We start from the raw sequence: 14,865 nt of genomic DNA, 5'->3' as shown, positions 1-14,865 counted from the left end.
GAGCTTTGGGACAACATGAAACGAAACAACATACGAATAATAGGTGTGCCAGAACAACAGAAAGATGAACATGGATTAGAAAACCTATTCGAAGAAATAATATCAGAAAACTTCCCTGAGGTGGGGAAGAAAAAAGTCACACAAGCCCAGAGAGTCCCAAACAAGGTGAACCCGAAAAGACCCACACCAAGACACATCATAATTACCATGGCAAATGTTCAGGATAAAGAGAGAATCTTACAGGCTGCAAGAGAGAGACGGAAAATAACATACAAGGGATCTCCCATTAGATTATCAAATGATTTCTCAACAGAAACACATCAGGCCAGAAAAGAATGGACGGAAATCTACAAAGTGATGCAAAGCAAAGGACTGAATCCAAGAATACTCTATCCAGCAAGGCTATCATTCAAAATTGTAGGGGAAATAAGAAGCTTCACAGACAAAAAAAGGCTAAGGGAGTTTATCACCACCAAGCCAGCAATGCAAGAAATGCTAAAGGGACTGGTGTAAAAAGAAGAAATAAAAAGCTCAGAAAGAAAACAGCCACACAAAAAAAGAAATGGCTACAAACAAGTACCTTTCAATAATAACTTTAAATGTAAATGGACTAAATGCTCCAACCAAAAGACATCGAGTGGCTGAATGGATAAAAAAACATGACCCATACATCTGCTGTCTACAAGAGACCCACCTCATTAGAAGGGACTCACACAGACTGAAAGTGAAGGGATGGAAAAATATCTTTCACGCAAATGGAAAGGAAAAGAAAGCTGGGGTAGCAATACTTATATCTGACAAAATACATCTCAAAGTGAAGGCCATAACCAGAGATAAGGAAGGCCACTTCATAATACTAAAGGGATCAATACAGCAAGAAGATATAACCCTGGTAAACATATATGCACCCAATGCAGGAGCACCCACATACATAAGAAAACTCCTGGAAGATATCAGGGGAGAGATCGACAACAATACAATCATAGTAGGGGACTTTAATACACCACTGACATCACTGGATAAATCCGCTAGACAAATAATCAGCAAAGAAACAGCAATCCTAAATGACTCACTAGATCAGATGGACTTAATTGACATCTTCAGAACACTTCACCCCACAGCTGCGGAATATACATTCCTCTCAGGTGCTCATGGGACATATTCAAAAATAGACCACATATTGGGTCACAAGCAAAGTCTCCACAAATTCAAGAAGATTGAAATCATAAAAAGCTTCTTCTCAGATCACGATGGCATAATGTTAGAAATAAACTACAATAAAAACAACCCAAAATACTCAAACACTTGGAAGCTGAATAGCATGTTATTAAATATTGATTGGGTTACCGATGACATCAAAGAAGAAATTAAAAACATCCTGGACACTAATGACAATGAAAACACAACAATCCAAAACCTCTGGGACACAATGAAAGCAGTCCTGAGAGGGAAGTTTATAGCTCTACAGGCCTATCTCAAAAAACAAGAAAAAATGGTAGTTAATCATCTAACTCTACAACTCAAAGAATTAGAAAGAGAGCAACAAGAAAACCCCAGAGTGAGCAGAAGGAAGGAGATAATAAAGATTAGAGCAGAAATCAATGAAATAGAGACCAAAAAAACAATACAGAAAATCAATGAAACCAAGAGCTGGTTCTTTGAAAGGATAAACAAGATTGACAAACCCCTAGCCAGGCTCACCAAGAAGCAAAGAGAGAGGTCCCAAATAAACCAAATCAGAAATGATAGAGGCGAAATAACAACAGACCCCACAGAAATACAAATGATTGTTAAACAATACTACGGGCAACTCTACTCCAACAAACTAGACAACCTGGAGGAAATGGACAAATTCCTAGAAAAATACAACATTCCAAAACTCAATCAGGAAGAATCTAAAAACCTCAATAGGCCAATAACTATGGAAGAAATTGAAGCAGTCATCAGAAAGCTTCCAGCAAACAAAAGCCCAGGGCCAGACGGCTTCACAGGGGAGTTTTACCAAACATTCAAGGAAGAACAAAAACCTACCCTCCTCAGACTACTACAAAAAATTCAAGAGGAAGGAACACTTCCATGCTCATTCTATGAAGCCAGCATCACCCTAATACCAAAACCAGGTAAAGACATCACAATGAAAGAGAATTACAGGCCAATATCCCTCATGAACATAGATGCCAAAATCCTCAACAAAATCTTAGCAAATCGGATCCAGCAGTACATCAGAAGGATCATACACCATGACCAAGTAGGATTTATCCCAGAGATGCAAGGATGGTACAACATCCGTAAATCAATAAATGTGATACATCACATAAACAAATTGAAAGAAAAAAACCACATGGTCATATCAATTGATGCAGAAAAAGCATTCGACAAAATCCAACACCCATTTTTGATAAAAACTCTCAGAAAGGTGGGAATAGAAGGATCATACCTCAACATAATAAAAGCCATATATGACAGGCCCACAGCCAACATCATACTCAATGGACAAAAACTAACACCATTTCCCCTAAGAACAGGAACAAGACAGGGATGCCCACTCTCACCATTCCTGTTCAACATAGTCCTGGAAGTATTAGCCATTGCAATTAGGCAAGAAGAAGAAATAAAAGGCATCCAAATTGGAAAAGAGGAAGTAAAACTGTCCTTATTTGCAGATGACATGATATTATACATACAAAACCCTAGAGACTCCATCAAAAAGCTACTAGACTTAATACATGAATTTGGCAATGTAGCAGGATACAAAATTAACCCCAAGAAATCTGAGGCATTTCTATACACCAATAGTGAACTTTCAGAAAGAGAGATTAGAAAAACAATCCCATTTACCATCGCACCAAAAAAATTAAGATACCTAGGAATAAACTTAACTAAAGAGGTTAAAGACCTCTACTCAGAAAACTACAGGACGTTGAAAAAAGAGATAGAGGAAGACATAAACAGATGGAAGAACATACCATGTTCTTGGATTGGTAGAATCAACATCATTAAAATGTCCATACTACCCAAAGCAATCTATACATTCAACGCACTTCCCATTAAAATACCAATGGCCTTCTTCAAAGATCTAGAACGAACTCTCCAAAAATTCATCTGGAATAAAAAAAGACCCCGAATAGCTGCAACGATCCTGAGAAAGAACAAAGTAGGTGGGATCTCAATGCCAGATATCAAGCTGTATTACAAAGCCACTGTTCTCAAAACTGCCTGGTACTGGCACAAGAACAGACATATAGATCAGTGGAATAGAATAGAGAGTCCAGAAATTAGCCCGAACCAATATGCTCAATTAATTTTTGACAAAGGAGGCATGAACATACAATGGAGCCAAGATAGTCTCTTCAATAAATGGTGTTGGGAAAACTGGACAGATATATGCAAGAAAATGAAACTAGACCACCAACTTACACCATACACAAGAATAAACTCAAAATGGATAAAGGACTTAAATGTACGACAGGAAACCATAAAAATTCTAGAAGAATACAAAGGCAACAAAATCTCAGACATATGCCAAAACAATTTCTTCACTGATACAGCTCCTAGGGCAGTTGAAACTAAAGAGAAAATGAACAAATGGGACTACATCAAAATAAAAAGCTTCTGCACAGCAAAAGAAACCATCAACAAAACAACAAGAAAACCCACCTCGTGGGAAAACATATTTGCCAACGTCATATCTGATAAGGGCTTAATCTCCAAAATTTATAGGGAACTCATACAACTTAACAAAAAGAAGATAAACAATCCAATCAAAAAATGGGCAAAGGATCTAAATAGACACCTTTCAAAAGAGGACATTCAGAAAGCCAAGAGACATATGAAAACATGCTCAAAGTCACTAATCATCCGAGAGATGCAAATCAAAACAACAATGAGGTACCATCTCACACCTGTCAGAATGGCCATCATCAATAAATCAACAAACGACAAGTGCTGGAGAGGATGTGGAGAAAAAGGAACACTTGTGCACTGCTGGTGGGAATGCAGACTGGTGCAACCACTATGGCAGACAGTATGGAGTTTCCTCAAAAAGCTGGAAATGGAACTCCCATTTGACCCTGTGATCCTACTTCTAGGAATATATCCCAAGAAACCAGAAACACCAATCAGAAAGGATATATGCACCCCTATGTTCATAGCAGCACAATTCACCATAGCTAAGATCTGGAAACAGCCTAAGTGCCCATCAGTAGATGAATGGATTGGAAAACTGTGGAACATCTACGCGATGGAATACTATGCTGCTGTGAAAAAGAAGGAACTCTTACCATTTGCAACAGCATGGATGGAACTGGAGAGCATTATGCTAAGTGAAATAAGCCAGTCAATGAAGGAAAAATACCACATGATCTCACTCATTCATGGATAATAAAGACCATTACAAACTTTTGAACAATAATAGATACAGAGGCAGAGCTGCGTCAAACTGATTGTCAAGCTGCAGTGGGAAGGCCAGAGAGGGTTGGGGGGCAGAAGGGAGGGGAGTAAGAGATCAACCGAAGAACTTGTATGCATGCATATAAGCATAACTAATGGACATAAGACACTGGGGGGTAAGGGAGGGCAGGGGATTGTCAAGGGCGGGGGCAGGGGGGAAGGACACATATGTAATACCGTTTGGAATACTTATTATAATATTATTTTAAAAAAGAATTAAAAAAAAAAAAGAAAATGGAATGTAAATCCATGGAAACTAGGAAAGCATTGAAGAACAGGGACACGTTAAAATAGGTAATGAAGCAATTACACAGTGAAACACACAGTCAGCATTAGGACTGTAATGATGGTTTCAGTTTCATGCACATATCAAGATTTATGGCCGAACCGGTTTGGCTCAGTGGATAGAGCGTCGACCTGAGGACTGAAGGTGTCCCAGAAAATAGAAACAGACTCATAGATACAGAGAAAAGACTGACAGCTGTCAGAGTGGGTAGGCAGGGTGGGTGAAAAAGATGAAGGGATTAAGCAAAAATAAAACAAAAACCTCATAGACAGACAACAGTATGGTGATTACCAGAGGGGAAGTAGTGGGGTAGGGGAAGGTAGGAGAGGGTATAGGAGGGATAAATGGTGATGGAAAGAGACTTGACTTGGGGGGCATGGTGAACACACAATACAATATACAGATGATGTATTATAGAATTGTACACCTGAAACCTTTCTAATTTTATTAATCAATGTCACTCCAATAAATTGAATAAATATAAAATTTATTGTAAAAAATTTAAAACTACCATCAAAAAGTAAATGTAATTGTGACCAGCGAGAACCAGGTGCTATCATACACCTGTTAATGGGAGTGTAAATTGATATAACCCATAAAGAGAGCCATTTAGTAATATTTATCAAGATGAAAGTGTAGATAATCTTTGACCTAATAATTTTATTTCTAGGAACTTATTCTACAGACATACTGACACAATGATGTCTATAGAAGAATATTCACTGTAGTACTGTTTATAAAAGTAAAAGGTGTTCACCAATTGAGAACTTCTTTTTCAAATTAGGATATATCCATACAGTGGAATTCTTAAAAAACAGAATAGCATTTAACAAGAATGAACGTATTAAAACGGGACAATTTCCCAAATATCATGAATGAAGTAAGCCAGGTAAAGGATGGCGTCTGTCATATATTATCCATCTGAGTATGAAGAGATTGAGAACAGAGGTTGTGTCTGAGGAGTGTAAGGGTCCAAGGTGGGAGTCAGTTTTACTTTTACCCGTATAGTTATTTGTACTTTATGTGCATTGTGCATGTTTACCTACTTACAACTTAATGTTCTCATGAGAGTATATGAGGTTATTTAACAAGTGTGGCTTGATGAAGGTATATAGGAATCAGGTGCTATTAATCTAATGGAGGGGCATAGGTGATGGGCACCAGGAAGCATGAAAGTCAAATTTAACAAAAGGGAGATAAGTTTATATTAGATATTAAGACTAAAGTGATGTGGGGGTGAGAAGAAATGGAGATGAAGCTAGAAAAAAGAATAGCTTTAGAGCTGTTACTTAAAAGATAGATGAGATAAGGAGAAAGGGGGTTTTGACTGGAGCCTTTAGAAGTTACAAATGAGCTGAACTTAGGGTGCTGTGTAAGTATTTATGAGTAATTAATAGTAATAGCATAATAAAGGCTGTCACCCACTGGATTACAAAGTCAATTGCAGATTGAAGGGGACATAATCTCTCTCCTCTTTATATTTAATCACAAATGTATGATGATTATGTTGATATTGGTCCTTTAGGGCTTGGAAGGAATATAAATCCAACTTAGGGCTCATTCTCAGACTAAAGGAAATAACCAGTAATCATTAATTGACTGAAGGTTATCGAAGGCGATAAAGCCTTGTTTTCTTCATATTATATTGCCAAGGGTACTACTGTGTAATTCAAGGGTTCTAATCAAGTATTATAAGTAAAAATAGTATAGGTGTTTGTGCCAGTCCGCCCACTTTACATTCAAGTTCACAAAAGCCAGAGACAACGTGTGCAAATAAAAATAGTTTTACTGCACACAGCCTCGCAAAGCAGGCTACATAATTAGACATTTGGTAACGACATTTTGTTTGTGGTAGTGGTGGGTGGTGGTGATGATGGTGGTGATGGCTGTGGTGGTTATGATGATGGTGGTGGTAGTAATGGTAGTGATGATGGGATGGTAGTGGTGGTGATAATAAATACTAGTACTAATGTTCTCAACACCTCTTGGCAGAAATTTTCTCTGGAAATATCTTCCCCATAACAGTGAGTAAGAGGAAAAATGGGCAAGGAGCCGATTTCAAGTTTGGGGACCTAAACTCTGACTGAGTTGCTATGATGACAACCAGATCATAAGCATAAATAATCACCATATTTGGCTTTTAGGTTTGCATTTCTCCCAATATCCTGTTATGTCCTGTCATCTAAAAACACAGGGCACCTCTATATGAAAGGAACAGTGTGGGTTTTCACTTGTCATATGGTGAATCGGTTAATTATTTCAGTTTTGTTTTGTTTTTAATCCTCATTCATGTATATTTTTTCCATTGATTTTAGAGAGTGGAAGGGAGGGAGGGAGAGAGAAAGAGAAAGAGAGAAACATCAATGTGAGAGAGACCCATCTGGGATTGATAATACTTTCTAATGATAGCAGTCTAAAAATTAACATAATTTAAACCAAATCATTTCTTAAAGGACAGGTCTTTCATTCCACAAAATCCATCCTTGATATTCCCAATCAGTGAACCCATTTTGCTAAAATTGAAGCAGTAACAAAATAATTTTTAGGGCTAGAAAGGGCTTTAAATATAGACTAGTTCAACCCTTTGTTTTATTTTATTTTTTAAATCATTTTTATATTTCAATTAAAGTTGACATACAATATTATATTAGTTTCAGGTGTACACCCAGTGATTAGACATTACATAACTTACTAAGTGATCATCTTGATAAATCACATACCCATCTGGCAGCATACATAGTTATTAGAATATTATTGAATATACTAGAGGCCCAGTGCATGAAATTCGTGCACAGCAGGGGGGTCCCCTCAGCCCAGCCTGCACCCTCTCCAATTTGGACATCCCTCTCACAATCCGGGACTGTTGGCTCCTAACTGCTCACCTGCCTGCCTGCCTGGTCACCCCCAACTGCCCCCCTCTGCTGGCCTGGTCGCCCCTAACTGCCCCTCCTTGCTGGCCTGGTCACCCGTTACTGCCCCCGCTGCCAACCTGGTTGCCCCACGCAGCCTGCTATTCAGTCAGTTTGGTTGTCCATTGCTAACCTCCCCCTGCCGGCCTTGTCACCCCATGCTGTTCGGTCGTTACTATTACTGTGACAGTGTCCCATACAATTTGCATATTCCTCTATTATTAGTATAGATTCCCTGTGCTGCACTATATTCCTATGACTATTTTATAACAACAAATTTGTACTTCTTACTCCCTTCAACTTTTTTACACATTCTCCTCAACCCCCCTCACATCTGGCAACAATCAAGACGTTCTCTGTATCTATGAGTCTGTTTCTGTTCTTTTTGTTTTTTAGATTCAACTGTTGATAGATATGTATTTTGGGTATTTTATTGTTCATATTTTTTATCTTGTTTTCTTTTCCTTCTTGAAGAAGACTCTTTAACATTTCATGTAATACTGGTTTAGTGGTGATGAACTCCTTTATATTTTTCTTGTTTGGGAAGCGCTTTATCTGTTCTTTAATTCTAACTGATAGCTTTGCTGGGTAGAGTTAATCTTGGTTGTAGGTCATTTTGAATATTTTTTGCCACTCCCTTCTGGCCTGCAAAGTTTCTGTTGAGAAATAAGCTGACAGTCTTATGGGACCTCCCTTGTAGGTAACTAATTGCTTTTCTCTTGCTGCTTTTACTATTCTCTCTTTGTCTTTAATCTTTGGCATTTTAATTATGATGTGTCTAGATATGGGGCTCTTGGAGTTCATCTTGTTTGGGACTCTCTGTGCTTCTTGGACTTGTATGTCTACTTTATTCACCAGGTTAGGGAAGTTTTCTGTCATTATTTTAATTTTTTCAAATAGGTTTTCAATTTCTTGCTCTCCTTCTTCTTCTGGCACCCCCCATGATGTGAATGTTGGTACACTCGAAGTTGTCCCAGAGGCTCCTTAACTACCTTCATTTTTTTAAATTCTTTTTTCTTTTTGCTATCTGATTTATATTTTTGTTTTTGTTGTTGTTGTTTTGCTTCCTTGTACTCTAAATTGCTGATTTGATCCTCAGTTTCACCTACTTTAATATTTATTCCCTATAAATTATTCTTCATTTCATTTAGTGTAGCCTTCATTTCTAACTAGTTCTTTTCTTTCAATATATTTCTATTGATTTCAAAGAGGGAGAAACAGAAACATCATTTATGAGAGAAAATCATTGATTGGCTGCCTCCCGCCTGCCCCCTAGTGGGAATCGAGCCCACAGCCCGGGCTTGTGCCCTGACCTCCTGGTTCATGGGTTGACACTCAACCACTAAGTCACATGACTAGTTCTTTTTTTTTTTTTATGGTTTCTATGTCCTTTTTCATGTTTCAAGATATGAAACTCTAGTGCTGGGGCAGCAGCTTAGGAAGTTCCCACTAAGTTCTTTGAGCATCATTATAACCATCGTTTTGAACTCTGCATCTGGTAGATTACTTGTCTCCATTTTGTTTAGTTATTTTTCTGGAGATATCTCCTGTTTTTTCATTTGGGACCTGTTTCTTTGTCTCTGCATTTTCACTGCTTCCCTATGCTCATTTCTGTGTATTAGGTAGAGCTGCTATTTCTCCATAACTTGGTAGAGTGGCCTTGTGTAATAGATGTCCTGTTGGGCCCAGTGGCACAGCCTCCTCAGTCACCCAAGCTGGGTGCTCCAGGTGTGCCCCTGTGTGGGCTGTATGCACTGTCCAATTGTAGTTGAGCCTTGATTACTCTTGGTGTCACTGGGAGGGATTGACCTCCAGGCTGATCAGCTGTGAGGACTGGCTGAGACTACAGTGGAGAAGCTGCTGTCCAGGAATTGAACCAACGGAGCAGGACTTTCAGTGGACTTTGGTGCCCACCGAGTCCACCCCTTGAATGTGTTGCTCATGGAAGTGGTAGGGTTGTAATCCAGCATGGTCTACCCTGGGTGCACTGGCTTTGGAGCCTCCCAGGAGGTGCAAGGTCAGCCACTGCCTGTGCCCTGCCTGGGCCACCTGGCACAGGCTACAGAGTGATCTTCAGATGGCTGCTACTTGTGCTTGGCTTAGAGGTGCCCAGGAGAGGCCAAGCTGTGAACCAAGGCTGGATTCCAGTAATATCATGCCTGGGGCCACTTAGCAAGAGGTATAGGGTATGCAGAGACCAGATGCTGCTTGTTTGAGAGACTTTAGGAACATCTGAAGCATGAAGCAAGAGAGGTCATTTGTATGAAAAAGCTACTGGAAATGGCTTGCATAGGCCTGCAAGTTGGGTGGGGCTGGGCCTCAGGGAATCACCAGGGTAGGGCAAACAGTGTGAGCCAGGTTAATGGAGACTCAGATATGGTGCCCACCTGCCAGCTCTGTGGAGGAGAGATCAGCAAAAGAACAATGGCCTTTGCCAGCACTTCTCTTTGATAGGAAGCTGCCATCCCCAGCTCCCCGTATGGCTCCTTTCAAGCTGCTGCTGTAGCACTAAAGCTCAGAGGGAGTGAGTTTTGAGTAAGTCTATGCACTGGCCCTTTAAGAGGAACTGCCTGGGATTCCAGCAGCCTCTGTGTCTCTCAGTCACAATCCCCACTGGTTTTACAGCCCAAAGTTATGAGGACTTCTCTTCCTGGCTTTGGGCTTGAGGGTCTGATGTGAGGCTGGGACCTCTTAGTCCTCAGGAGGACCTCCACAGCCAAGATATCTTTCCCAATTTTTATCTGCCACACATGGGTGTGGGACCAGCCCATTCTGCATCTCTGCCCTTCTACCAGTCTCAATGTTTCTTCCTCTTTAAATCCCTAGTCATAGGACTTCCATTCAGCTAGATTTCAGGCAGTATGAATGATGGTTGTTCTGTAATTTAGTTGTGATTTTGATTTGATTGTGGAAGGATTCAAGTACTGCATTTGCCTATGCTGCCATCTTGACTGAAAGTAGGCAACACTTCTGTTTTAAAAGGTGAGCATATTGAGTGTCATCCAGATTATAGACTTTACCCCACCGCAATGCTGCCTCTAACTGCAGGAGTGGGCACGTTTCAACAGAAGTCAACAGTATTTTGTGGCTCATGTTTTTTTCTAAAACAGAGAAAGGTGATATCTTTGTGTGAAGAAATTATACCATCACCTTTCTTTTTTTTCCCCCTCTCTCTCTCCTTTTCACCAGAGCTGGGAACAAAGAGTGGAGATACTACTGTAATTTCTATCTCTACAACCTCATTTGAAATCATTCTCTTTGATTTAAGTTTTCCTGAAATGAAAAGGATAAATTGTGCTAACTTACTAGTAGTTAAAGTTGGGGAAAAGTTGATTGGGCATCCTGTTGTCAAGGAAACCAATTTTCTTTCTTTTTCTTATTCTCTCTCTCTCTCTCTCTCTCTCTCTCTCTCTCTCTCTCTCACACACACACACACACACACACACACACACACACACACGGCACCACACCACCCACCAGTTATTACAGTGCCCTTTAAATTCTTCATCTGAAATTTTAAGATTACTTTAAAATACCAATGGCTCTACTCTGAAAATCTGTACAAGAACTACTCAAGGAAGTAGTTCCTAGAATTCAAGTTCAGTGAGGCCTTTTCTAATTCTGGGGAAGCTACTGTCATTCTGAGTCAGTTCGATGCCTCAAAAATGTTTGAGACCGTCTGCAAGGTCAGTGTCAAATCAACTGCAAAGTGAGACTATTGGAAAGGAAAAGGTGGAAGGAGAACCTTTACAGAGCAATAGAACCACACAGGAGAAAGAGAAAGGTAAACAGTTCAATTCCTTGGACCTCTGTTGAGTAGCTATCATGCCGAAAGCAAGAAGCGATACACACACACACACAAGAAAAGAAAGACTAAGCTGAAAGAGATCTTAGAGAGTGAGGTAGAGTTGCTTATTACTGAAAGATATGCACCATCTTCTGGTCCTTCCATCAGAGGAATACACCTTCCTGCTCCATCAATGTCATGGTTGGCCACATAACTTCCTGCCCTGACTCTGGGTTTGGCCATATAACTTGGTTTGCCCAATAGGATGTTAGCAGATATGGTACAGCAGACACTCAAAATATCCTTGTGCTATTGAGTTTGCTCTCTTGAATCTTTGCCTTGAGAAGAGCCTGCCCTGCCTGCCTGCTGTTCCCAGGAGGATGAGAGGCATGTGGAGCAGAGCTGCCCCAGCTGAGCCTGACCTATAGGAGCCACCTCCCCAGCTGACCTGCAGGTGCACCAGGAAGCTCATCTCAGCTTCCCAGCCAAGCATAGCTCAGATTAGTCAATTCCAGACAACCCTTAGGCACTTGATAAAAAATAATTTGTTGTTTAAGTCACTTCATTTTAGAGTAATTTGTTATACAGCAATAACAAACTCATACAGAGAGCATCTAGTATAACATCTTAATTTATTACTTTCACGGTGTCACATAGCCAACTAAAGAGTGGTTAAGCAGACCTTGGCCAAACTGTGAGTTTCCTGGGAAGGGCTGTGTCCACGCAGGACACAAGTCAATCCCTTTCGGAAATCATCGCTGGGAGAACAAGCATCACGTATCCTGGGGTTGGAGGACTCACAAGACACTGGACCCCATCAGGATGTGTATTAGGAACACAACAGAAATTTACTGTCCCAGAAAAGTTATCATTGACCTGGAAGTCTAGAAAAGAGCTACTAAAATTACCCAGTGGCTAAGGATAAACTGTGTGACAACAGCCTGAAATGATTAGGACACCACTGTGGAAAGACACATGTTGAGAGTCAATTGATTCGAGTCTGTGAAATCTTGAATAGGGCAAATGCTCTGAGCATGGGTTTGTTCATTAGATTCCAGAATTTCTTTCTTTCTTTTTCTTTTTTTTATAAAGTTGGTGGGGAGCACACTCTGAAGTGTAAAAGGGAAAATTCAGGGAATAATAAAGGGAAGTCTATATTACTTTACCTGGTTGAGAACTAGGGTGACCCTATGTACATACAGGCCAGCCTTAATTTCCACTGCTGTCCTGGGGTAATCCTATCTAATAAGGAGGGAATATGCTAATTGACTACCCTGCTCTCAAAGATGCCAGTGCCCACAGCCACAATATGGCGGTGCCCAGTCCCTTCAGCCCCACCAGGGTGGCAGGTACGCGGCAAGGCCTCCAGTCCCCTCAGCCCCCCAGCTGCCAAGGGCCAGCCTGAGGTGCAGGCAAGCCTCGGATGGTGGCTGCCCAGCCGCCCAGGGCCGGCCCAAGGCGCAGGTAACCAGGGCTGGCCAAGGCTTGCGCTGCCGTCAGTGGCAGCAGCAGAGGTGTGATGGGGCATCACCTTCCCCTGATTGCCAGGTCGCCTCTGGCCCTGAGGGCTCCCAGACTGTGAGAGGGGGCAGGCCAGGCTGAGGGACCCCTCCTCCAGTGCATGAATTTTCATGCACCAAACCTCTAGTTATTAATAACACCCCCTTTCACTTTCAAAGTATACTGGAATGGATGGTAGATGATATGATCATACAGCTGACAGTATATTTTACAGTATACAGGTCCATGTAGGATTCAGATAAGTTCATGGGGAAAGACCTGCTATGGGTTATGAAGGCAAAATAGACCAATGTATAGAGGGCCACTGGTCCCATTGCAGCCCACCTTCATGCACCCGTTGTTGTGAGAGATGATGAAGGCACCCAGGGCCTGACCAACTGGTCATTGTATTTTTTTCAAAATATGTTTTTATTGAATTTTTAGGGAAAGAAAGAGAGAGAGAGAGAGAGAGAGAGAGAGAGAGAGAGAGAGAGACTGATGTGAAAGAACAACATCGATCAGCTGCCTCCTGCATGTTCCTACTGAGGATCATCAATCCCATAACCCGGACATGTGCCTTGACCAGGAATGGAACCAGTGACCTTTTGGTGCATGGGATGATGCTCAACCAACTGAGCCACACCAGCCAGGGATGGTCAGGGTCTTAAAGCCTGGGAAGTGGTGGTGTTTCAAGCTAACTGATGCCCCCTTGGCCAACTCTGCGGTCTTTCTAGGGGCCTCACCTTCTGGGCACTCCCTTTTGTGGATCCTCAAAAGATAGAAACACATATACCTTCCCATCCTGTTATTACTTCCAAACAATTCACCACACAAAAATCAAAATGGTAGAAGAACGGAGTTTCCCTCTTACCCACACAGACGTCCGTACAGCCTTCTGAGCTCCATTTGGCTTTCCCAGGAACCCTGCAGAAAACACACACTAGAGTAAGAATACTATTCAACAAAATGTCAAGTGTTCAAACTTAGTATTCAGAAAAGAAGTCTGGAACAGCGAGAATGCAATTACATAAACAATAAAAAAGAATTGAAGTGATATTGCTTTCAAGTACTTTGGAGTATTAGAATAAACTAATAGCTTTAAAAATATATATGTTGCCAAGGAAAAGTCTCCATCAGCTCTGCTTTCATGGACAGAAAAGATCATCTGTACTTAAACTATTTGTGTATAATTGCTGCTAAAATATTTGAAAACTGTTTGCTTTCCCAACTATGTTAACATTCCCCTCTGCAATTTGGTTTATATTATTATTATTTTTGGCAAAGCTTCTTTTCACAGCCAGTCTATGTGTAAACATCTGCTGGGTCTATCCAAATTATCACAAATTCTGAATTATCGTCATCCAAGTTCAATTTTAACTAAAATCAACATATTCAGAACCTTAGAGCAACTTTATATAGGACAAAACATGACACATTTCATAGTGGGGAATGATTATATATGGAGGTATGTGTGGGGATGTGGGTGGAGGCTCAGAAAATGCTAAACTCATTGTGTTGTAGAGATGGACTTGTGTATAGGGATGGAGTATGTGTGCAGATACACATAGAGGGATTGTATGGGTGAAGGGTTAGAAATTGCTAGATCCATTGTATTGTGGAAATGAAGTTTACATTAAAGCATGCATGGGTTGGGATGGAGGTGGAAAATGCTAGCCCTGTATTGTGGGAATGGAGAATACAAGAATATGGGCAGACATAGGACGGGTGGGTGAGAGTTTAAAGTTGGGGAGATCAAAGAGGTGGGTGTCCTTGATGGAAATACATTCCATTTTCATTAAACTGACTTTCATGGTCTAAGTTTGCCATATAGCAAGGAAATCATATATGAATATCAAAACAGTCACTGAAATTGCTGTGTTCTCAGAGAACTTGGCAGAGTTTGTACATACAAGGATGACGAGCTGAAGAAGAGC

At 40.7% G+C, this 14,865-nt stretch overlaps 1 protein-coding gene across 1 annotated transcript in view; it reads right to left on the bottom strand.

Moving 5' to 3' along the window:
• Window positions 1–14,865, bottom strand: part of TBXAS1 (thromboxane A synthase 1) — a 152,213-nt gene that overhangs the window by 97,047 nt on the left and 40,301 nt on the right. Inside the window, exon 4 of the mRNA XM_006101347.3 lies at window positions 13,803–13,855. Coding sequence (XP_006101409.1) covers window positions 13,803–13,855 — 53 coding nt within the window. The remainder of the gene's footprint in view (window positions 1–13,802; window positions 13,856–14,865) is intronic.

The sequence above is a fragment of the Myotis lucifugus genome, unplaced genomic scaffold (genome assembly GCF_000147115.1).
Source record: "Myotis lucifugus unplaced genomic scaffold, Myoluc2.0 scaffold_351, whole genome shotgun sequence".
Taxonomy (NCBI): domain Eukaryota; kingdom Metazoa; phylum Chordata; class Mammalia; order Chiroptera; family Vespertilionidae; genus Myotis; species Myotis lucifugus.
This window is presented reverse-complemented; position numbering and strand designations above follow the sequence as displayed.